General features: G+C 41.9%; 1 protein-coding gene across 2 annotated transcripts in view; it reads right to left on the minus strand.

The window, feature by feature from the left end:
- Nucleotides 1-11,354: 11,354 nt before the first annotated feature.
- Nucleotides 11,355-25,738, minus strand: part of plekhg4 (pleckstrin homology domain containing, family G (with RhoGef domain) member 4) — a 53,901-nt gene continuing 39,517 nt past the window's right edge. Inside the window, exons 14-24 of one of the 2 annotated variants that reach the window (XM_036535628.1) lie at nucleotides 19,184-20,121; nucleotides 16,440-16,689; nucleotides 15,307-15,396; nucleotides 14,793-15,017; nucleotides 14,390-14,560; nucleotides 13,939-14,119; nucleotides 13,625-13,741; nucleotides 13,142-13,393; nucleotides 12,595-12,791; nucleotides 11,879-11,937; nucleotides 11,355-11,487 (exon numbers count right to left, since the gene is read on the minus strand). In XM_036535628.1, coding sequence (XP_036391521.1) covers nucleotides 11,899-11,937; nucleotides 12,595-12,791; nucleotides 13,142-13,393; nucleotides 13,625-13,741; nucleotides 13,939-14,119; nucleotides 14,390-14,560; nucleotides 14,793-15,017; nucleotides 15,307-15,396; nucleotides 16,440-16,689; nucleotides 19,184-20,121 — 2,460 coding nt within the window. In that variant the 3' untranslated portion in view covers nucleotides 11,355-11,487; nucleotides 11,879-11,898. The remainder of the gene's footprint in view (nucleotides 11,488-11,878; nucleotides 11,938-12,594; nucleotides 12,792-13,141; nucleotides 13,394-13,624; nucleotides 13,742-13,938; nucleotides 14,120-14,389; nucleotides 14,561-14,792; nucleotides 15,018-15,306; nucleotides 15,397-16,439; nucleotides 16,690-19,183; nucleotides 20,122-25,738) is intronic. The other variant, XM_036535629.1, reaches the window with a different exon arrangement.

Here is a 25,738-nt window from a genome sequence, read left to right on the forward strand (position 1 = left end):
GAATGTTTCGGTCTTGCTACTCCACCACTTTTTTATATAAATCCAAGCTGCAGCCTGCTTCAATCTCTATCTGTCCCTCCCTGTAATTACCTGCACAACAATAATCACTTAAAAAAAAACTAACAACAGAGTTTTAATGAATCAGTTCATTAAAGTCCAGAGGACCTGGAGACATGCTGTGCTCCAAGATGCAAGGATCAAATGTGCCTTGTTTAAGGTTTGCTGCAGAGAGCACACAGAGGGGACCTGCTGCCTCCATCTCTCCTACACACACCCGGGCGAGGAACAGGAAGCCAATGCGGGTCCGTTGTAACCATGGCAGCCAGAGCATACACAAAAAACACTGCGGCACCTGGCTCCAGCAGTTCTGTCTCCCTTATGTGTTTGTAACCAAACACACAAGTTCATGGCAACGCTTGTTTGGGACATTTCCTTGGAAGCTCTAATCAAAAGCATATCTATCAGAAAGAGGCGGGCCACTCTGCTGGGCTCCTGTTGCCCACTTTGAGGGGCTGATAAATTATATCACAGACAAGTTGACTGTGGTCTTGTGAACTCTTTCCCCGGCCCTCACTGGGGCTGCAAGTTATAATAAATGGGCTGATTAATGACTTATTAGGTCTGTTGGGCCAGACAGACTTGACGGGGTCTGCAGACATAACCAGCTCCACATGTCAACCCAGAACACAGCGGGATCGCATTTTATGGGTATCGCCAATCCGGCCATTTAACGCAGTCTCCTTATGGCTGTTTACATGCCAATGACATGCATGTACTGACACTGTGCTGTTCCACATCAAATTTCCTTGCACTGGATTAGCTGGTTTGCAGCTCACTGTGACACACATGTGTTTAACAGGGAGTGCAGGGCAGAGCAGGCTGAGAAAGTTTTATCTGGAATCATCATTTCTTTAAACAGTTAAACAGTTTCACTTAACACTGCAAAACTATAGCTTTGTGCTGTGTATGTACCTGTTCCTGTGTGTGTGATCTAGTTCCTGACTTTCAAAAAGGGGAAAAGTGTGCTTGCTGTGTGGTACCTCACTTGTGAGGATGATCAAGACATTTACTCTCAATTTGTGGAGCTAAAATGTTCTTGATTGCTTCACACAAAGCCACCAAAATGCATGAAAATGATGATTTTGTTAAGAGAACAAAGCATTGCTATAATCAAAGCATTTCAAAGAATTATCTATGAAAAGACAGTCCAAGGATTATCCACATAAATGCTGAAAAATAAATATTATTTTTGCAGTAAGTAAACGTTAGATTTTATTTGCTAATTAGGCACGATACCCTTGTAGTTTGATAACTACATAAACAACAAAAGAAAACCTCAGATTTGATAATTGCTTTGCTTTGCTTATTTAAGACATCTTTTTGCAATTTATTCAAAATTTATGATTTTCTATAATAAGATGTAATGTTGGCCAGTGTTGTAACAAAGACACGTTTAAACTGGGCTAACTAATTGCATGAAGAAGTTTATGATTAAACCAAAAAATGGAGCCTTGTGTCATTATTTTGAAAACATCGACATGACTAGTATAAACTACCAAGGACTTTATTTTGGATGCATATGAATCAGCCAATACACAGACCATTTCATTTAAAATTGAAATTCTTGATTATTTGAAATATAAACCACAGGAAACTAACAGGTCAAGTCATTCATTAAAAATTATGATTTGTTTCAAAATGACCAAGCATATTTCCTCAGATAAACTTCCTACAGACTGTTTGAACTAGATCAGTTGAGTCATTTGCAACCCAGTGTTGCCTGAAGTGACCCTCCAAGCTCAGCAGAGCTGGTGATGGAATAACTTGGAATTAGATGGTTAGGGTGACCTTGACTATTCCCCTTTGCGGATTTCAGACATTTTACACCATAATTTTGTTTTTAACTTCTCTTTGACAACCTTTAGGAACACCTGTTTTCTTCCTACACAAAGAAATTATGCAAAATGAACCCGTATCACTCATTGTACCATGATGTTGCTTTTGCACACTTGAATCAGTGCAGATGTGGTGCTGAAAAGCTGGTAATGAGCGATCAAGTGGGTGAGAGACAGGTCTAACAGGCCAGGCCAGGCAGAACACCCACGATGAACAGAGGAGAGGAAAGCACACATCTCCTCAATTACTTTTTACAATTGACAAATCAGCATTTTGAAACAGACTGTGCCAAAGTTCAAAACCAAATCTATGCAGTAGCAACAAACGTCTATGATAGCTACAAGACCCAAATAATGGTGTCAAGAGTCATTAATACTTCTTTTTTTATGCTTTAAACTAACCAACACCAAGTAAATACATTTTAACCACTGAGTCAAAATTAAACAATTCCATTATTTCAAATATTTGATTCAAATGGTACGAATACACAGAGGACATAAAGATATAATTTCAATGAAACATGTCTAATGTTACAGTGAACAAAACAGTTTACATGCAATTTATCATAAATAAAACTAAAATAAGTAATAAAATAAATATTAAAATAATAAAACTAAACTCTTAAGGCTGGGCATCCAGCCTTTTGTGCTTTGGTCCACAAGTTGTCATTGACATAGCACTGAATAGTATTCATAGGCAAGGCAGCATGGAAAAAAACAAACAATATAAAGGCCATACCCAGCCCAGGCATTGCTCTCTGGTGATGTCATTGCATGCCACATCCATTGCCTGGAGAAGGGTGGCTTAGGGATAGTAATCATAAAATTTCCTTCTCCGTGCTGAAAAAAAAGAACAAGGAGAAGCTGGTAGGGTCATTGTTCATTGAGAATTTGCTACAAATCACACATGAGACTACTGAATGGTGGGAGTTCACATTATGCTTTACAATAATTATACAATACAATAAGTTCAGCAGGGTAAGTGATTACTAGAGCCACACTGAGTGTCCTTAAATAATCCAAACCAGCACATGATATAGATATATAAAGCACATAAATATATGAACCGCCCACTATCCTTTAATTTTCCCAATGTATTAGCTGGCCTTGATTACCCTTCTCCCCAGCTGGATCTAATGTTTCATCGTCCTTGTTCCACAGCCAGAATGGGCCCTTTCTGATCCATAGGGTCCCTGGTGGGCTCTCATGACAACCTCTTACAGCCATGCTGATCTGCTTCCCTAACTAACCGGACTGCAAATCAAGCCAAAGATTACAGTGAACTGGCTTCCCATGCATTTCAATCGCATGAATTTATGCTAATAAACCTACAGATTGCAGTTTTTCAGCAGGACTTTCTTCAGTTGTACAAGATTGTTATTTCTTCAGTTGTTCAAGATTATTCTCAGTATGTCCAAGACATTCAGAAGATGAACACAATTGTATAGCTGGGGAAAGGAATGTTATGTCAGACCACCAATCTCTAATGGCATCTGAGTGGCATCTAGAGTGTCCATGGTGGCACAGTGCCTAATGATGTACTGTTATACAGAACTGTACTGTACTGTGCTGTTATACACAACTGAATACAGCTTCATCAAAGGAAAGGAGCCCACAGCTGTTGACAACTGCAGAAGACTCCTTTCACCACTGTGGAAGAACTTCAAGATGGGAGTGCAATTCACTTTTACTTTTAATAGAGTTTAAGAGTTTTAATAGAGCTGCTGTCATCACCTTGTTCTCCAGCAACATGCAATTTGAAACTCATTCTGTACAAACATTACATTATGCACTTGAAGTCCCAGTCCTTTGAATCTGCATTCCTTTCAAAAGACACCAAATAGATTTCCTTAATTGATTGCTTTAACCAATTTCAAGTGCAAGCTACTGTATGGATTTGTGTATGAATCTTTGTTATGTATAAAAATTTGGACTGCCCAATGCTTTTCCCCAGTTTTCCCCCAATTTTGGAATGCCCAGTTGTGTCGTAGTAGCTGTCCCACAGCTGCATCCTTCACAGTCTGGGAGGGTGAGATGAAACACGTGCCTTCCTCTGAAACATCAAGTGATGTCAGCTTCTTTACACACCACAGTCCCTGTGCCAAGCTTGCGCAGACATGAGTCATAGAAGGACACTTCATGCACAGCTTTATGCAGGCAGATTGTAGGTGCCCTGTTGACAAGCAGAGGTCGCTATTGCACTACAGAATGGACAGGCCCCCTGGCTGACCTACCCTCCCCTGTATCCCTGGTGTAACCAAACCAATTCTGTTCTGCTGCCATGGGGCATGTTGACTAATAACATGATTGAACCCGGGCTAAAGGGCTCCGCCTTGTGCTTGAACAGCAAGAGTTTTTACCAACTGGCCCAGCTAGGAGTCAACAAATAATGTATAGTTTTGCATATCTAAAACATCAATGCAAAAGTTTGTAAACTGATTTACTGGAAATAGTACAATATGTACAAACATGTAGGGTCAATAGTGAATACACTTGATTCATCAGTCATTGGTTTCAGTTTCATCAGATATAATAAAATTATTGACGTCACGGCTCGTCCCTGATCAGACTACAGTGAATGTCCTCTCACTGATCCTCCACTGTTTAATAAATTCTGGCTGCTCTCATTTTGAGTATGACAACAGTACACTGTTGATTTTGAGTATGACAACAGTACACTGTTGAGTCACAGCCATATTCAGCACTGGTTCCTCAGTCTTTAATATTGGTAAATTGTAATTATGGCTTGTTTCCTTGCATTTTCACATGGACAATACATGTGAAGTAATCATAAATTATTCTTGGCAAGTGAAATTAATTTGATGTATTTTGGAAGAATAAATAGTGCATTTTGAAATGTATCTGTAAGAATGAAACTGCTATGTGAATTATTGTAAAGTTTAAATGATGCATTTTGAATGCAAACCAATTCCCAGTACAACTGGTTCCCATAGATATTAATCTTTCAAATTTATACTAATAAACCTCATTAAATTTATTTCAGTCATTTAGGAATTTGTTTTCCTTTGTGTTGGGTGTCTCGAACATTTGCACCTTAGTTGTAGATGATGTGTTCAAGGTCAAATCATTATGGTTTTGACAGTGCCTGGTTGACATGATGTACTTTATTAGCTTTTTTGTTTCTCTTGGGAGCATCACAAGGGTGAACAGCAGCTTGCCAGCGGAAATAGACAGTGAGTACAAAGTCTGCAAGTCAAGCGTGATAATGATTTCTATAGCTAATTTAACAACAAAAACCTGGCCAAGAAGAAGGAGAGTAGAACACAGTCACACTCTTGTGTTCATACACACACAGCCCTACCGTGCGGGAGAGATACACTGCTCAACACAAAGCCTGTAACCCTTTTTCAAAAATAACTCAAAGCACAGTAAGGTGTGTTCTTTTTGAGATAGACTGGACTGTTGTCATCAGAACTGTGTGTTTCATTTCATGCAGTAGTAGTATACAGAGATCTGAAGTGTGATAGTTCCAAAAGATATAAATGCATTCTACTTTTGAGAGGAGTCACTCAACTCAACTATGAAATAGCTGGGAATATCACTGGGAAAACCATGGGGAAAAAACAATTTGCACAGATGTTTAATTTTACAGGACAGTTCATAAAGTAATACAAAACTGCCAGATTCCCCCTGATTTATCTAGCTTGGATGTTGCAAACATCATAATACAACATCATATGACTCAAAACAAACGTGTTTCTAGATTTATTTTATGATTTTACAGGAGTAATTAATTTTTTAAGTCTATTTTATGATAATACAGATCACAGGTAATGCTAATATCAGACCATTTATTTTCAGAGGATATACAATATAAAAGGAAGCCATACAGTGTCTTCATGTAACATGAGATCAGTTACAGTCACTAGAGGGCACACTTGTAAAGCAAATTGAATCTGCCATCAAAATTTCACTAATAGTGAAATCATGCACTGTACAGTTTTATTAGTTTTAATTTATTTTCTGTGTGCATTTTCCCCGTACAATATCACATTAAAGTGGTTCCCTTGAGACCATCAGAGTCTTCAATTAAGCAGTAAACTGCAGCACAAGTGAAAATAAAAACATTTTGTGTCTCAGCGAGGTGCAGAGTTGTGTGCACCTATGTTAGCATGTCAGACAAGAGCATACTCTGTTTATGACCCTGTACACAGCTTGTCCTTTTCAAAAGGTTTACTGAAGACTTTCCTCTCCACTGTGTCCAGGACTCCAGGCTGGCTGATGATTCCAGCAGCTCTCTGATCAGGCACGCCTATGGACCTGGATGACTGCTACTGGAGTTAGTACTGCTACATGCATTTCAACTCTGACTTCCACAGAACAACCTTCCTGGCAGAAGGTTCATCCATGAACTGTGATCAATGGCATTCTGGGATTTGTCAAAACCAAATCCCATAATTTATGTTGTAAAAATGCAAATAAATTTTATTTCATGGTTTCAAATTCACCCCATGCGGTGTATTTGTCTGAATCAGACCACATCATTTTGTTGCCTTGAATAATGTCATTTTGTCATGTGTACATTACAACGGGGGAAAAATGTGTGTCCCTTTGTGTTCCTTTGTTGGTAAATTGAACTGAATTGAACTGACATCAAACTCAGGAATCAACATCTGTGGAACAGAAACTATGTCTTTCTCTTTTTTTCAGAAAGTGCTTTTTACTTTTTGTTGTAACTGTGTACTGGCATTTTCCACTTGAGTTTCATAGCATTTTTACAACAGGAACTGGCCTGCTGAAGTGGCAAAGTTTAGTTTATACAGTCAATAAAGATAATATAGGAACATACTGGTACACTTCTTAACTAGAAAGCTCTTTTATAGATATATATAAAGGAATACTGTGTGTCTTTATTTAGTAATTAAAGATGTCAAAAGATGTTGTGAAAGCTTGAGGTAATTTAAGATTTATATTTAAAATCACATTAACACACACATACACAGCAAAAATAGTAGATACATAAATAAATAAATAAATAAAATAAGAAAGCAATTGTTAATTGCAAATTGTATCATTTATTGAGCTAAACAAGGCTAGTAATGTATAGCAGATCATTCAAATGTAGGCGATGACAGAACCAAAACAGAAATGGCTTGCACGCCTGACTCAGATCAATAAAAAGATATCTACTAATGTACACACAATAAGTAGATATCTACTGATGTATACACAAAACAATAATCAGAAAAAAAAGAATGCAGGTTTGCGCAAGTTACTATAATGTATGTAGGTTCTGGGGGCTCTCGGACATTAGACTGACCAGAACATGGGCCAGCAGGGGGATAGATCTCCACAAAGATGCCCAGGTTCGAATCTTTATCCTCAGTGAACTCCTGTCAGATCAACGATACACAAGAGAATCTTGGGCCCCCTCTAGGACCCAGCAGAGAAGAAACACTGGTCTCAATACGATTTTGGCCTTGTCAAACTCATAAAGTGGCGCTGTCAAGTGGAGCTGTCAACCTAGTTTACTAGGTACTAGAGTTTTTGCCATCTGACTGCCTGCAAAACAGATCAGGAAGGGTCCAAACGGAAATCAGTCAATTTGAAAACAACCCCAAAACAGATTTTATTGTAATTCATCATGCAGGATGGGACGCCTTTGGGCAGAAGATGTAATCTCAGCACTGGTTATCATATTTCAGATTAGTTTAGTATATGCCAATAAACACGTTCTACCATGTTTTTTCCAGCAATCCCTTGCACAAAGCCCCTATAAAATTTATTTCAATTTTAAGTACATTTGACAAGAACTAATGCTTCAACATCTTGCTTTTATGAGGTAGTGACATGGTTATCCCTAATGTAACAGCATTTTCAGTTGGGCCTGAAAATGTTCACTCTTTTATTGGTCAAACTGCAAAAGTTGTTTTTTTTTAATCTATGGGATTGACTAAAGGCTCAACTACAGTTGATTGACACCCTGGCCTGGATGCGGTGTGATTCATACCTAAACCTTGCTGTGTTTCAGTTCATGTGTAGAAGTGAGGAGCAGGAGTCGAGAAGATACCCACCACCTCTCAGAGTGTCAATCACACTGACACTTTTCCACACACAGATGAACACTCCCTCTGTCCTCCCACTGTTCCCTGAGGTAACAGGATACCTGGGGTTACAGCATTTCTCAGGTCAATATTCTCTAGACATAACACTGCTCTGGATTTTTAAACTGACTGGCATATGTGACAGTGATTGGTACTTATCTGTTAAATCTGCAGCGTTGAGATCTCTTGAAATCCTTGTTTTTCTTTAGTTCATACCCCACAAATTTAACATCTCTAACATGGCATATCTGCAGAGTAATATGTTATAATGTTTTACATCACAAATGTTGGAGTTCTTTTTATCATTTTTTAATGATTTTCCGGTTGTGCAGTTTGAAGGCAGAGTGTTTGTGTTGTCACAAATGAAATGGATGTTTTCAAACATTATTTACTGTGTGTTACATCTATTCTACCACACGATGGAGTCAGAGCTGTTCAAACCAGGATTTCTGTTCTGAAAGTTTCCACAGATCTTTTTACAGTCAGCATTAAGTGATGGTTTGCACAGACCCATACACTGAGGGTAGTTTGGCTGATATTTGTTTCCTAGCGTGCGATAGAAAAACAAGCACAAAGGCTTTTATTGAGAATTCAGTCACTGTACCAGAAAAAAAGATCTTCTGGTTTTAATTGGTAAGTCTGATTTGAGGTTTCCTCTTTGATTTAGATGAGAAGGTGGAAACTCTGACTTTGAAAGGTTTGTATATTTCCTGTAGGCTAAACAACTTGATTTCACGTCTTACCTTCCAGATGTTGTATGTGTCTACTTTAGTTTGAGTTCAGGAGAAATGCTGTAATCCCAAGAATGCAATACTCAGATTTCTGACAGGAAACAGCTCTAAAAAGACTAGGGGTTAACAGACAAATCTAGTCCAGAGACAGTTTCTGTGAAATTGAATTTGATATTTCAGTGCTCTGAGCTTCACATGACTGCTGTGGTTTCTTTTTCAGCAGTCAGATCAGGCTGAACCAGAGGTATGTGGCTGAGGTCACAAAAATCTCCTAGGTAAAACCTTTCACTCATTAAATTGCAGATCTTCAAAAAGTCACAAATAAAGCCACTACTAATAGATAACTGTGACTATTTTGATTGACCTGCGAAGCATTCCACGTATTTTACACCACCATGGTTTAATAATAGGTGATTATTACATCCCTGTGAACATGGGTATGTGAATGATTAAATGGGGTCTGTGTGAAGATTTAGACATGCACGTCTGTATGTTTATGCGTTCAAGAAAACATCGTTCTCACTTTGACACCACAGTAATGTATGCAATCATGCACTGGGAAGATAAACAAATTGCATACTTGTCAAAAATCAACATAAATCACTATATTATTACATTAAAATGTAGAAAGAGGGCATTCAATCAAATCTAAAGTTGATGATGCTTATTTGTGAAGAAAATGAGAATGTTTGCCTTCCTGATCATTTGTGATTAGTAATTTGTTTTTTACAGGACCTTTTCAAAAATCACAGAAGAAAAAACTGAAGGAAAAAACATGATTTAACCCCTCATCCCTAATATTAAATTTTGTCTAAAAATTTTATCGTTTGGTCATCAGTTGGTAAAAGGCATGAAGGGGTTAAATAAAACTTCTTACAATTGCTGAGGATGAGAAGCTCTGTCTGTATGTTTGCTTCATTAAAACATGAGTATGCTACCTACACCCAACTAATCCCTCTCATTTTCCAAAACTGTATTTATGTTACTCCACAACTCTTGCAACACAGCTGCCTATGACTGTTTACCTCACTAGAGCAGACTGCTCCACACTAATTATGCTCATAACCATCACACACTGTTCTACAGACTACAGGCTCCCTCATTGTATTAAAATGGTGCCCACGATTCAAGTATCCCTTTGGCCTGGGACGACAGATCACATCTGATTGCCATTTTTAGATGCATGTTTTGTTACAAAGATGTATACATGAGCGTACTGATTGTGATGCTTTTGTTTACAGAAAGATTGTTTTGAAAATCCGGAACAATGGGCTGACTTGAGCTGCTGAAGAGGAACCAGAAAGACACTAGTTTCCTGGATAAAGCAGTGTTGTCACTGCCCAATGTGTACAGCAGCCTATAGTGTACAGTGTAAACCAGACGTCACTTTCTACAACAAATACCCTCCAATTCAACAAGGAAAAGAAAACCACATAAGCCTTTTTGGATTCAAAGCAATTCATCTTTATTAAATACTTGTGAACTTGTTAGGATTAAGAAATCTTTCACTTGAGTACACAGTCATGCCCCAGCTACAAATGGAGAGATTGAGTTTTTACATGTTAAAAATGGCACTTCAGTGACTCCCTGCTTTGCTGGTTAATGCAGACAAGTACAAAGTTACTCCCACTGTTTTATCCTAACTAAAAGAACAGAGCACCACTGGTGCAAAATATTTACAAACAATATACACTTTTGTGTTTTTAAATGCTGTCTTTTTAACATTAACATGAAATGAAAACTGAACACTTGTCTCTCCATTTCCAAACGGGCCCCTTTTAAAAAAGTAGCATGTTCAAATATAATTTCCAAAATATAAGGAACACATATTAAATATGCATTGCAATACACAGTTCAGCCATTGGCACTTACACTGCATACGTAATTTTATTCAACAATGCAGGTATAAAAATGACCGAAATTTTAGCCAACTGGTGTACCTTCTAATCAACGGCATGTACCTTCACATACATTCAACATGTTTTTCTTAAACTTTGGATGTTATATTTTGTCACACAACCATTTTCACAAGGAGTCATTCCACTCATGGGATTTTGTCAGCTGACTTGATGGACAGTCTGCAGATGGCAGGGCTGCAGTTACAGCGGTGTGATCTGCAGCTCCTCAGTCTACCTAACAGATTTAACACAGAGGAGCCCATAGCGAATCCATCCTGCCTGTACTGTCACATAACGGAAGCACAAGGATAAGTGGCCTTTTCCAATGCACAACCACAACAACACAACATCACAGTAAAACAATTGATAGAAACCTGACCATGGGTCAACTTAACACGAAAGACAGACTTTATGTAAAGACAAAATTAAAGTCATGCAAATGCTGCCTTTTTGTAAAAAAAAAAAAGTTATTTTTGAACTTTGAAGAGTACAACTGTACTTTTTCTTCAATTTATCAAGAATTACCTTGTCATATTAAGGTACACGCTCTGCTATTTTAATTGCAGTCTGCAGCAAAGTGGTCAACGAGAACAGACAAAACAAAAACAGTTTATAACTGCATTGTAAACTATGACAATAATTATTTACAATTTTCAACATGGTATAGAGCACTACTACACTGGCACATATGGAAAAATGATAAATATAAGAATATTTAAATCAATTTTTAAACCATATAAAAGCTATGCTCAAAAGTGGCTTTCTAACAGTGCTCATTTGCAGCTCTTTCAGTGTCCATTTGAGATGAGATATGCTGGCTAAATGAGGAAAAATAAATACTTGGAACTCTCTTCCTCTTGTGAAAACACTTGCTGATGAGAGCTGGTGGACTTTAAACCTGAAAAAAGCAGCAGAATCACATGGATTTTCTAGGCAATCCTTATGAAAACAAACGGCAAGCTATGAGACCACATGTTCTGACAGGCTGACACTGACTAGTTCTCAGGTGAACACGTTAGATCAGGAATAGCAAACTCAACTCCTAAGCAACATCTGCTCTTCATTATTCAGTCTGTCATTTCATCAGTAAAACATTCTCTGTTTTTACCAGCTTAAGACTATTTGAGCCAATCGCCCAGTGATGTTGCTACTATATTATTAACTAATTAGCTGGGCCAATTGACCCTGAGAAACTGGTTGAGATGTACTCTGGGAATTGAGTTTGAAATCTCTGCATTAGTTCAAAGGAGGATGATGAAGCATGATATGAAAAGCATTGCCAAACTTACTTAAAGCAGGGTAACAGCGCTCACACTATAGTGGATGGGCTTATGATTTGGCCTGCTTTCTGTAGATTGAAGGAGAGAGGCAGTTGTTTACCATTAATGGAGTATTAGGAATGTTAAGTTTCATGTCTGGCAGGACAAGCAAAAGAAATAATGACTGTTATTCCTATACACAAAGGAACGCTAACCCCCACCTGTGTATCTCACTAATGAATTTCAAGCAAGGGGCTCTAATTTTTGAAGGGGAGAATTTTAACCATAAGCTTAGACTTACATAAAGTGCAACAGTGGTCCAATCTTGTTTTAACAACTTGACCATTGCTCCAGCTGTGTACTTGTGAATGACTACTTTATAAATTCCAAACTACTCTGCTTGGCAGAGCAGTTAGTCTTTGAGACTGGTCTAAACAGTGCCAGGAGGAACTGTTATTGGAAAGCAGTGATGTCTGTCAACATGAAATGGCCTTGTGGAAACCCTGGCCTAGCAGGAAAACCACATTAAACTTCCACCTTTCATTCGCTTCACGTCAAAACTGAGATCAGTGAAGGCAGTGAGTCCTGTCTAAGCCAAAAAACGCAGCCATGAAATTCGAGCCGTTGTCAAAGGCCTTGCAAGCAGGGGGAACAGAAGCAGCCAGGAGAGGACGAGGTCTGTAAGGCATTGTGGGTAGGATGGCAGAGAGAGGCATATGACACAGAGAGAGAGTAAGAGTACTCACTGCCGAAATGTACTGGCTGTTGAAGCACGGCTTGTCCTCGATGGGGGAGTTCACGGCAGAGTAGCAAGGGGGCTCGCAGGGGGAGCCAGGCTCCTCGGACAGGGCCTCCGGGAGGTGGCTGGAAACACAGCCGCTGTCTGAACCGCTGGAGCCGCTGCCGGACATGCAGTGGGACGACGACTCTGAGCTCTCCGTGGCTGGGGGAGAAACACACAGAGATGTGTCTAGAAGTTTGTACCTGTGACCACGAGGCCGTTAGTCGCTAAGTGATCGTTTGCAGTCTCAGTTCAAGGGAGAGTTATATATTTTTTTTTTGCAAGGTCTAAGTCGTGATGGGAAAGTGAGGCTTCAGGAATCTCACTGTGAGTGAAGCTACAATGTGCTGTCAATCACTAACTTGTCTTGAGACTTCTCTCTTCACAACAACATGCTATAATTACACTGAAATAAGTAGGCCACTGATAACACCTGACAGCTCCACCCACTGTGGGTATCACGAGGCCCCACTCTCCTTGCTAGTGAGCATAAACAAAGGTGGGACGCGTACTCATTGAGGGCTGGCTGCTAGTCTCGTGCTCCAGCTCATCCTCCTCGATGCAGGGGCTGATGAAGGACCTCTCCCCCCTGGGCAAGAGCGCCTGGCTGCTGTACATGTGCAGGTTGAGGGGCCCCAGCAGGGAGGAAGAGGAGGGCCCACTGGCCGATGGAGCCCCACTCACTGATGAGTTCACCTGAGCCCTCTTGAAAGGGTTGGAGTGGTCGAACAGAGACACCGCAATCGACGCCCTTGTCCTGGCTCCTGAGCAGGCAGAGATTAATCGTCAGTTACACATGACAGCAGTCAATGGTGTTCACAATTTTCACAGAGGATGATATTTCATGTAAGAGAACACTGCCATCTCACTGAAATTAAGTTTCAGGTTTTTTGTTTGTTATGTATACAGGCTTGTTTTGAAAATATGATGTGTGGCAGACCACAAAGTATTAAGTCACAAACCCTATAAAAAGACAACATAACTAGTGACATTACCTCTTCCCTTCATTATGTAGTCAATGGCCCTGTCGTTGATAGCAGCATCGCTGGGTTTTATGTCCAGGAATGGTTTGTTCCCCACACCCATTGACACCATCTCCTGCATTCGGAGTTCTGTAGGTAAAAAGGCGCATACAACAGACATTCATACACAAGAAAATTTTATGCAGCAGTAAGGTAATACTCGTGAGAATACAGGATCTTTAAAACAATGAATCATACATCATTAAAATAATGAAACTGATATGTAATAGGAGATGTGGACCGTTTGCCATCAGTAAGAATGCACTGCACTCCTCTCTGTGTATCACCTTTGTTTCTGGTGGCTTGCTGCCAGAGGATCTTGGCGATGTCTGATGTCCAGGCGTGTTTGATCTCTGCTGTGCCAGCTTGCAGGATGTACGTCTGGTTTTTTGAAGTTCTTCTTCTGAACCAAATCTCGAACCGCAGGCCATTCTCACCCGAGTTCTCTGTCATCCCCACGTCAGCAGTCTGAGGGGCAACATCATGGGACACATTCCCGTTTTAATATCCTGTAATGCATTATAGTCTCCACATTCAGTTGAGTTCTATTTGGAACAGTAAGGTTCTCTGAAAGCTTTAGAAAACAAATCAATATTTTCTTGTAAAGTAGCATTTAAAAAGTATATCTAACTGGCGCTAAGAAAAAGAAAAAGAAAGGTGAAAGTGAACCTGAGGGAGATCGCTTAAATGTGCTCAACCATATAAATGATTACAAGGCTGATACTTTAACAATCAAACCTTAAACGAATGCTTGTAGATGTAGACATCCAGTCCTCCCTCGATTCTCTTGGGCTTGCTGAAGAGGACTAGGTCCTCAAACAGGAAGACGTGCCTCTGGCACTTCTTCCTCCCATACCAGATCGTGAACTCATCCTGCCGAACCAGTTGCCCCTGCTCCTTCAGGTTCACCTGAAAGAGAACATGACAGGAACACTCAGTACATTTACATTTACATTTATTCTTTCGGCAGATGCTTTTATCCAAAACGACTTACAAGTGAGGTAGAGTACAACACAAGCGAAAAACCACACAGAGTCAACAATATTAGAAGCACTGCATGACCAAGTCAGGTCAGTAACCCACACCTCCCTTTTGCTCACAGAGCAGCCATCCACACAACGCTTTCCGCCGCCTGACTCACGTCACAATCACGGATGGCGTCCATTGCCAGCAAGTCATTGCCATGGCGCAGCTGGAACTTGACCATCTCGGCGGCAGCTCGTAAATAGCTCAGCTCCTGCTCCTGCGCCTCGCTGACCTCCTTGATCAGGTCCTTGAGCAGCAGGGCGTACTTGCTCATGCGCTGGATGGGCTTCAGAAGGTAGGACGCCAGGTCCATCTTGTCCTCCAGCTCCAGCTGCTTGTTCTGTATGGAGGACAGACTCTGAGTGAGGCTCTAGGAAGTGCATTTATTTTCATGCATCTCTTAATTTCACTGCATCAAAGCATACACCTGTGCACTGGTTATCTGTCCACACATGTAGTAGCTCTGTTACCGAAAATGGCCTGCACTAGGTGCTACCTTCTCATATTTTTGAATGCTGACAACACTGAAATAAAGAAAAAACCTAAAGTATGAAAAATGTGGTTGACTTTGCTGTCAAAAACAGTGAATGCCTTACGTTGCCAGATTGAGAGAACTTAATGAGACTCACCCTGAAGAAGGAGTTTCCATGGCTGGCCAGCAGAGCATCAGACTTTGGCTTGTTCTTGCTGTACAAGGCATACAGCCCAAACTGGTCTTGCTGTGATTAATACGAAAAAGAAATGAAAACATTTAAAAGCCATCCATTTTCTCCCAAACTATTTTGAACTGAATTCCCTTTTTGTAAGCAGAAATGTACAGTAAGAAATTGGGAAAAACTATTCATCATACCAAGTCATTTTTAGTTTTATTTAAATAGCGGTTTGCACTATAGCAATTTTTTTTACGTGTCCATTATATAATCAACATTCTAAACAGATTTGTATGCTAGGAATATGTCCACAAGGGTTAATTTTTCAGTTATTTTAACTTGCTTTGAAGTGACGAGTCACATTCATGAAAACCTATTCTTCTCTTGATGCTGGAAAAGCGGAAAAGTATGACATTCCTGCCGATTAAAACCTCTTAAATCAAGTCTTTAAATGAGGCCAGCAGTCTGAAATTACCATGAGCTATGAAATAAAGAGCAGAACAGTCCTACACAAGCTCAAGTACAGGCCTAACGCTCGTTTCTTTGTTTTCCATTGAGTGATTTTTATATTTATGAAAGAGCTACATTGCCTGGAGAAATAGCAATATGAGATGAATGGATGTTGCCAACATCTGAACCACCAAGCGAGTCTGATCTCACATAAAGACAATTCCTGAGCTTATTTGTACAGCTGGGTTTTCATTTTACTGGAACAATCCAGGTAAAGTGCCCCCAGGCCATGTGCCGTCTTTCTCTAACTAGGGTGTTTCTATCAGAGAATAAAACCCAGGAAAAGCATTTGTGTGCACTTACCAACAGTCTATAAAGTCTGCATAATTGGGGCTGCAGACTTGGTTTGTACTCAGTATGTCCAACTAAACACCTGCCCAGGGGTTCATTTTCAGGCTTAATAGATTATTTTCCCAGAAAGCATTTATCCCAAGCTTGAATTAGATTTGCAAGTGAAGTCGTTTCTAGATACACCATTATTGTTTTTTTTGCCCTGTAAGTGAAGCAGATGTACAGCTCAATGGGAAGCGGAGCAGTGACGTCTGTGGGCAGCCTGTGTCAACTGGGCATCACGCTATGCTCTGCCGTGCAGTGAGCCTTACGTGTCGGAGGAAGCAGTGGCTGACGCGGAGGGGGTGGTTACAGCAGCTCTCTAGCTCTTTGAGGAAGTACTGGCTGTGGAAGTCCACCAGCTTTTCCAGGTTCCCGAAGATGACACTCCGCTTGCCCCGCAGGTCCTGCGGCAGGTCCAGCCGCTCCATCTCAGGGAAATAGTGGTCGATAATGTAGCGCAATGACCGCACATACTCCCGCTCTGTTGTCACCATCTCGTCCACGATGTGACGCAGCTTACTGCAAGAGACAGAAGGGGAATGCTCAAACTATGCTGCAGAGTATGCTTAGGACAGCTCCCCTGTGTCCTGGGGAATTCTCACTACCTGCTTTATTCTTGAACCCAGCATTTAAGCATGGATTGTGGCTGTCCATTTTACCCTTGATGTTACCCTAGCAGCTGAACAAACTGTTGCATTGCCTGTAGATGTGGTGCTGCAGTATCAATGGGCAGGTAAACAAGAGAGCTCCTCATTTTTTTTCCGAACACGCCCTCAGAAACACAATATCAAACAAAAAAGGTTCTATGCACAACATGTCATAACATGTTAATGCTATCTGAAATCACATGTAGTGGAGGCCCAGAACACAAGAAACAGGTAAGAGCGCAAGCAACCATCAAATGGAAATACCGTGGATCACTGCAAAGATAATATGCAAGTAAACAGCACTAGGAAAACCCGAATGTGGGAGTAATGAGATAATCAAAACGGTTACTCCTCTTACAAACATGAGGCATTAATTCAAAACAAATGCTTTCTCAGCCAAGTTAATGCCCAGGATGCATCAGCACTTCGAAAGGATAAAACCAACAGGGCACCACATACAAGCTGCTAATTATAATGGTGCTTACAGTGCTTTCCATAGCGACCCGCCTGCTGCCATGCAACTCTCTCCCTGCTGTGTCACCAACCACCCTAGTGTGGCTTCTGTCACTTCACTTCATCTGCCAATTTCAATCCTACTGGGGGAGTGTTGCATGACCACTCATTGGTTAGCCCATGAACCAAACCCCTGAATCACTCACAGTGGTGCACAAATCTGGTACGAACAGAAAATACAAAATTGCAACTACTATGACAGTATTGCTATGTCATGAAATACTTTTTTTGCAGAAAGACAGTCAGATAATCTCTGTCTGCAGGGGCGCAAAGTCCGCTCCATGGGGTTCTGCTGATCCATCCTCTCTATGACACTAGGGGAGAGTGCACACACGCACACACACACATATACACACAAACACACACACACAGGGCACCGTTCACCTCCTACAGCAGCCAGTGTGCAGGATGATGTCTGCAATGACGACAGTGCCACTGCTTCTGCTTCCTTCTAGTCACATACAATGCCCCACACACACACACACACACACACACACACACACTGGGGCCAAGGAACAGTTTCCCCCCACCGCTCAGCGCTTTCACACTCTCCATTCTTGTATCAGAAAGGGGGTAGCAGCACCACTTCCCCTCAGGCCAAAAGGCTTAAAACACCACTCCGCATTCAGTAGCATCAGTGTGTCAGACTCCAGGTCACATTTGCCAGAAAGAAGTAGGGTTGGATCTATACCGTACTCTGTGTATTCATTCTAACAAAACAGTCCCCTACAGTGAGCAGAGTTCTCACACCCCCTTGTTTGCAACTTGCCAATTTTTTTTTCTTTTTTTGATCTTAGGAAGTGCAAGTTACAGGCTTATTGGAGCAGTCAATGGTAGGTCAGCTTTTAGTATTGCTTAAAAGTTTAAAATTAAAAATCTGAATGTTTAAGTTATACATGTAAGCCAGAATGGCAGCATCTTCTTATAACTTGCTTTATCTTGTTTGATTGTCAGTTGCTAAAAACTGTCCCTCCCTTTGTGAGGAATTAGACTGCTTTATGTTTTGGCAGCCAGCCCCACTCCATGCAAAATGTCATATATAAACTGCATCCTTTGCTGGGGGAAAATATAAGAAATTTGTCTTCATTTTAATAGAAGGAATCTGTGTTTTGACATAGCACTCCTCCAACTGAATCTATGAACCCCCAAGGAAGCTTCTACTAGCCAGCCCACTGTGAAGCCTGACAGCAACCCTGAACTCAATAAAATACCCCTCAGGATGGGAACTTTTCCTCCCTTATAAATTCTTTGGATTCTACTGTCTGATTGATCTGGTATTGCAATTACAACAAAACCGTGCACTTACACGTGACAAACTACACATCAAAACAGCTCTCACATGGTTTTCTAATCAGTGGATGTAGGCTTTTCCCAGGAGGTCAGAGGGGAAAGGTGCCACCGTTGGCAGAGCCATGGAAAAGCCATTACTGCCCTGTCAGACTGATTGGCTTACAGCTGTGAGGAGAGAGCTTAAAAAAAGCCCATTTCTTGCACCTTGTTTTTCATCTGCCCATTCTAAGCTTAGAGACATGTGAGATGCTTTTACACGTGTTTATGCCTTCCAAATCCCAAATATCTGGAGTGGAAAGAAAGGATGGAATATTACTGTGAGCTTTGGCAGAGGGGAAGACGTTCAACTCTATTTTTGTTAGCATTTTGTTAGGCGTTTGGTTTCTCTGTATTCTTGGCAGGGAAGAATTATTGGCATGGCACTGACATGGCTGGATTAATACTGAGCAACCACTATGAGTTAAAAAAAGAAAAGCATGTGAATTCTTTCCAGTAAATCCTTGTTAAGCTGATATGTAGGAATGAATTTGTTCCTTTAGCAGAGAGAGGTTGCTGGTGCATACCTGCCCTTGGCTCTGGCTTCGGGGACGGGGGTGCTGTTCCTCAGGCTGTCTGAAGGGGTCCAGCTGTGAGCGGCCAGGCGGGGGCTGTAGGAGCGGTCTGCCACCTCTGTGCTGCTCACCTCCAGGCCCTTGATGAAGACGCCAGTGTTGCCCCGCCTGGCCGGCTCACTCAGTGTGCGCTGGCAGGTCCCATAGCGCGGCCCCTCCACAGTGCTGGGTGCGTCGAAGCTCTGCGTTTTCCTCAGAACACGCCGGCCCGCCTCCAGGATGGGAAGCCCCGGACTGAAGGTAGAGGAGCTGACCCGGGCCTGGGCCTCCAACCGTGCTCTCTGTGGAGAATCATCTGTGGAGGTGCTCCGGGTCAGCCGGTGGGAGTTCGGGGGGGTACGGGGGACTCTCTGGTCCATGTTGAACAGGCTAGAGGCGGGGCTTTTGAGGAAGCCACTGTCTCCAGCCTCTGGGCTGCTGCTGGCAGGACTGCAGGGTGTCCCGGAGGATAGCGTGGCCAGTCTGTCTCTGCCCCAGCCCCCCGAGAAGGCCTTCCTGCAGGAGAAGGACACACTGCTACTACGCCCCTGCAGGGGGTCCGATCCATCTGAGTGGCGCCTGGGCGCAGCCTCCACGCTGTCCTTTGCGGAGGTGCTGTCCACAGGCAGGGAGCGACGTGTCCGCAGCGCCGCCTCCAGCTTCTTCTCAAACATCTGCTTGGTCTCCTGGCACTTGGACCAGGCGAATTTCCACTGCTTCAGTCCCTTGTCACTCTTCAGCTCCCCCGCCAGCTCCTTCATCTCCTGGAACCGGGCATCCGGGATCTCGGGGTGCTGCCGGCGGTAACCTTCCAGGCATTTGATGACGGCGTGGCACTTCTCTGGCATGCCGCAGTCCTCCATACTGATGCAGGCCAGGTGGCGCATGCCCTCTAGTGCCCACTCGTACGCCTGTGACAAAGGGACAAAAATGGTAGCGAGTCATCTTTAAAGGAAAGAAAGGAAACATTGAACATTGGTGCCTGAAAGCGCATGAAAATGACACTGTGTGGCACAACCGCTGGCAGCCAGGAAAGTGCTTCTGGGTTACAATAGGACTTTTTATGGCTGTTGGAGAGCACACAAGGGCATCATTATGGGGGTGGCTTAACACAGACTGAGAGGCGATTCTTTCTCACGTTGTGGGTGAGGATGACTGGCTGGGACCTGGGCTCCTGGGAGACAGGCAGCTCTTGAAGAAGCTAAGAGCTTTGTGTGAAAGGCCATCGAACAGTAACCCAGTTTTCATGTGAAAAAGGGAAAAATTACCAGAGGTAATGAGAGATCTCAGCATGCAGGACTTTATATGCAAATCAACACGTGGTGAGGTAATGGCAAGCATTAAATTAGCATTTAAAAACACTTCTTTACAAGTCTATGTAGGGTCAAATGTGTCAAATGAAGTCAAAAGCTTTTCCAGATCACCATCTTCCTGAGATGGTAATGTTCATGAAAGACTAAGCATACAAAGACAACTGCAAAAGAAGACCACACTCCTTCTAATGAGGTCCAATTTAAAACATGCCGGTACTAAATCTATCCTTTATGATCTAGTACGTAAAACTGATTCAACTGATGTGACAAAGAATCCTCTTTTCCCATATTTTTTTAAGATCAAGACGACGAACTGTTCAATCAACAAACGAATCTGTCAGTAAAGATCATTCCAAAATTCTGAAATGCTGAGCGGACAGGCAAAGGCCAGGGAAGTCAGGGAGGAGATTAGTGGACATCAAACGCGCAACGCAGAGGCCCTGAGAGCCTGAGCGTGACCTTGCAGACATTCCAGCGATTGTCCTGAGCGCAGAGAATTCCTCTCTCCTGTGGGACACTCTCCTCTGACATGCAGGGTTGCTCCTGTTTTCTTTAAGCCTGTAGGTGACATTTCTCAGCTCCTCAGCACCAGGCTCTCAGGCTGACTGTCCCCACATATCAGACACGACCTTCTGAGGGGGATGGTGGGGGGGGGGGGTGACACAACGGCCACATACCAGCGTTTCAGAGCAAGGACACTGGGTTACTGGAGTCACCGTGCGGACTATAGGTCACCCAACATCAACAATGGGAGCTACAAATGGGTGACAGCACTGAAACCAAAGAGAGAAACGGACAGAACAAAGACGCTGGAGACATAATGGATGAGGGCAGTGCATTCCCAACCCGCTGTGGCGGGCACATTCGAACACCACCAGAAGATTTAGGCAGCAATCATGTTTCCTTTCCAGGCTTTTTAATGCAGCCAACACCTTTCTGCAGTACAACACAAAACCTCTCCATTTTACTAATCCTGTGGATGCACTTCACTCTGTAAGTGAAACTTTATATAGCAAACTTAGCAAGGTAGTATGAGTACGGGTAAAAAAAAAAAAAAAAAAAAAAAAAAAAAAACTGCCTAATTATACTGCCAAAATGGCAAACAGTGTAAATATATTTGTGAATTAAAAATACACTTGTAAGTTAATTAAAATCTGCCTTTTATTAAATTAAAAACTTGATCATTGTTATACAGTGAATATGGGTAGCCAGTCCTGTTATGACACGCTCCAGCAAAACCATACCATCCATAACCATCTCAAAAGAGCTACAGCTGTGCAAAGATAAAGGTTTTCAGAAGATGAGGACATGCTGCAACTGCAGCTGCAATTTACAGCCCTAAGTGCAAACCATTCCTGTCTACCAGGCTTTTATGAAGTGAAGAAGAAAGACCAACAGACTTCTTTACGAACTTCAGCCCAATGTACCAAAAAACCTTCATTGAAAGCTCCCTTCTGGTATAAAACGAGTGTTAGCAGGAAAACTAAACTGGACTTGCCAATGACATCATCCTTGCAATCATTAGGGGTTCAAATGCTTTGAAGTTTGAATAAATTGTCGTGAAAAGCATGCATGAATGGCAGAGGCCTAAAGCAGTGCTGAAATAAAGCCGTTGGAGGTGGCCTCGTGCACCATTCTGAAGCACTACAATGTTGCCTCAGGTTTGGCAGGCCACAAAGAGCTCTGCTCGCCTCTGAATGTGTGGGTGATTGAGGGGGGGGTGGGGGGGGTGGGTCCATAAAAGGCAGGGAGAAGAGAAGGGCCCTCACTGGGTCTTGAGCTTTTGTACACACGTATAAATTAAAACTTCCAGATAACTGGGTCGAGTGTCCTTGCTCCTTGCATTAAACTTTTTCGGCACGCTGTTTCACGACAGCAGTTAATCTCTGATCTAATCTCTGAGTAATTTCAAGAATTTCCGCAGCTAAAAGAGTGTGTCAATGTAATTGATGTATCGGGATATGAGAGGTGACATTTTGAAATTCTGTAATTACTAAACCAATAGTGCAGTGTGACTTGAAGACCAACTAAGTTATCAGCACTGAGGCTCCATCATCCTTAACTCTGAACAGTGCAGAGGGAAAAACAGAATTTTAAAAGCAATCAAACACATAAAAGATGAATGGGTACTGTAACTTGGAATGTTCAGAGGGGTGTTTCAGAGGACCTGAATATTGCTGACCTGTGACTAAACACACCTTTGGCCAAGGTGACTAGATACATCCGAGACTTGCTGTATTCAGGGTGGATATCCCCTCCATGTTATCCAATGTATAAGACTGAAAGCACACTCTATGGATGGTACAATCATGTTCAGGATTGGGGGATAGGGGATGAAAATGACCAAGCAACTGGGAGAAGCAACTGTGACTGTTCTAACATGCAGGAAATGAAGAACCACACAGAGGGACAAAGCGTTCTAAGAAATGCACCCATTACACATACTGATGGACAGTGAGCCAAATTCTCACAAGCTTTACAAATTAGGAAGATTCTTTCACAAGCATAAAAATTAACATGGGCTTTTAAATGTCTAACGACTGACATAATACCTATATCTATTTTCCTTTAGCTTATGAAATGCAATCATGTCTGTTCACGAAACTAATGTGTGGATGTAACTTTTTTAAAAACTGGGAAATATGGTGTTCCACTTTCCAAGGAGAAGTCAGTGAATATGTGTACTGAGTGCTCTGCCTAGCATGTGCACTGTTTGATGTTATGCTTGGAGTAGAACATGGGGCCGGGGAGGGCACTGGTCAGAGAGTGTGGATAAATAATATGCTGCAGAAGGAAATACAGCTCAAGCACACACCTGTGCCGCTGTGTTTCAACATATTTACAATATCATAAACATAAGCAAAGTACTCCCCAGGTAAACAAAAGCAGTGACTGAAAATGGGAAACAGGTCAGTGACGTAGCTTTCATCGTTATAATCACCTACTAATGAGTTCTTCCTCAACCAAGTGCAATGGCACATATTTTGGTGTTATTATTCTAAATGTCATCGGTCCTACGGAAATATACGCATGTGCCCACTTGTCTGAGCACACCGTTCTGATTGGCTCCCGTCTCCCGAATGCTCTTTTCCTGCGGAGCTGGTGGAGTCTGTCTCGATTAGTGTTCTGCTATGCTATGCATGGATACGTGGCATGCAGGGATGTCTGGGGACAGATGCGCCGGTTTACGCCTAGCAGGCGTGCAGCTCACTTTTGTTAGTCAGAGCCTCCAATTCAATGGAGTGTGCTTTAATAATCTCATTTGACATGCAGACAAGGGTGAGGGAAGGCAGGACAGGAAGAGCAGCTGCTCGGAAGACAAGGAGCCTGTCCCGTACACATCCCCGCATTATGGGAGCGCTGGCGTCTGCTTAGCTGAGCCCAAAGTGTGCCTGGCTTTTCTTTCACTAACCAGACCCCCTACCCTCTGCTTCATTTCACAATGGGCAAACTATCCCTCCTGAATTATAATGAAACTCTCCAACGTTTTTCTTCTTCTTTTTGTTGTCTCTGTAGTCAACACCGTTTTCCTTCATTCCTATGGAGACTTACAAAGTTTTACTTCCTAATCTCTTCCGGAATATTATAAAACATATTTTACATTTTAGGGGTACAAGGCTGGAAAATGAACAGTAGATGTTTTACAAATCTTTGCCATAAAAAAGCTGTTTCTCATTGAAAAGCATTCACAATTTTATTGCAGCTAATGGTGGAAAATGCTGAGATGAGTGATTGCCAAGGTCTTTTCCAATGTGCGTTTCTCCCAGTTCATACAGGGATGTTAATAACCACAAGATCCATGTAAATTACCTGAACAGGATATTGCTAAAGGGTTAATTCTATCCAGGAGAGTGATTTTTTTCCCAAAAGACACAAGAATATATATTTTAAGTATTTAAACTCATTAGTAGCGCAGATACCCATTTCATTAGTTTAACCCCCAACTGGCAATTTTTTCCAGCATTCTGAAGCTATATGAAATTTCATAGCATCACATTTCATAAGAGATCTCTTACTGGAAAACTGGAAATTGAAATACCAATTTCAAAGTATGTGTTAAAAACATTTATCATTTATAATCATTTTATTCCCCTTTTATTGTTTAGTAACTAAACTGAAATTCATCTTTATTAACACTTCCTAGTACAACATACACATATCACTTGACTGTTGTTGGTGAATCTGGTAAGTAATCAAATAACTGGGCACCAGTGGCTTCAAAGAGCACTTTTCTGAATGATTGTCTGTACTCCCCTTCAATCTCAGCATTTGTTGATATTCAGGCCTGTGTAGGGATGTTTAGAAATGGAAAATACACATATAATGGTATGAGTGGAAACTGCACTCGATGACTAGTTATATATTCTGCTAAATGATGAGTTACAGAAATGCTCTCACTTTAAAGACCTTATCTGCAACTCATGTTTACATGTCAGTCCTTCCTGGAGCTCAATGCACTTCCCAAAACACGGTGGGACACTGCACACATATCAGGCATGGGGCACTGCAGCGCCTCAGGCAGAGAGTATGAATGAGGGTGTGAGTGTAACGTAAAAAATTTAGGGGAGCATCATTTAACCAGACTCAGCTTCTTGGGGGGGCTGATAAGGACAGGTTTTGGAGTCAGGACATCTTCCAGAGTGACACAGCTGATCAGTATGACAACATGTAGCTATCACAGCACGGCACTTATTCTGCTGGTGGTGGTAAGACAACACAACTCAAATTTGTCCAGAGCCACAGGTCACAACCACTGTCTTGGAGTTCTCCTCTCTGCTTCTCAGATCTATACCCTTCAGTGCTGAGATACAGAAATAGTCACTCGGAAAGCTTGTGTTGTTTTTTTTTTCCTTGATTAAAGAAAAAACTGCAGTTGCCCTTCACCCAAACTTTCAACTTCCCATATATCAAAATCAACACACAATAGCAGCCACGGTTGTCACACTCATTTGAAACAGCACACAAGCCAATTTTGTTGCCAAATGCGTACTTAGTCTAACAACACATGGTTGGTCTTAATTTGGGGCTCCGCCAGTTTGGAGTTGCTGCATCAGAGGCGGGACCCTGCAGCCGGTCTCTTTGAGGGTGAGGGTGGGATTGGGGGGGGCTCTGAAGTGGCCAGTGACCCCGCACGGCTTCGTTCCTTCAGCCTACTCAAGCAGCAGGATCGGAGGCATGTTCATTCTTCTGCAGATATCAGGCAGCCCCAGAATGA

Source organism: Megalops cyprinoides, chromosome 8, assembly GCF_013368585.1.
Source record: "Megalops cyprinoides isolate fMegCyp1 chromosome 8, fMegCyp1.pri, whole genome shotgun sequence".
Taxonomy (NCBI): domain Eukaryota; kingdom Metazoa; phylum Chordata; class Actinopteri; order Elopiformes; family Megalopidae; genus Megalops; species Megalops cyprinoides.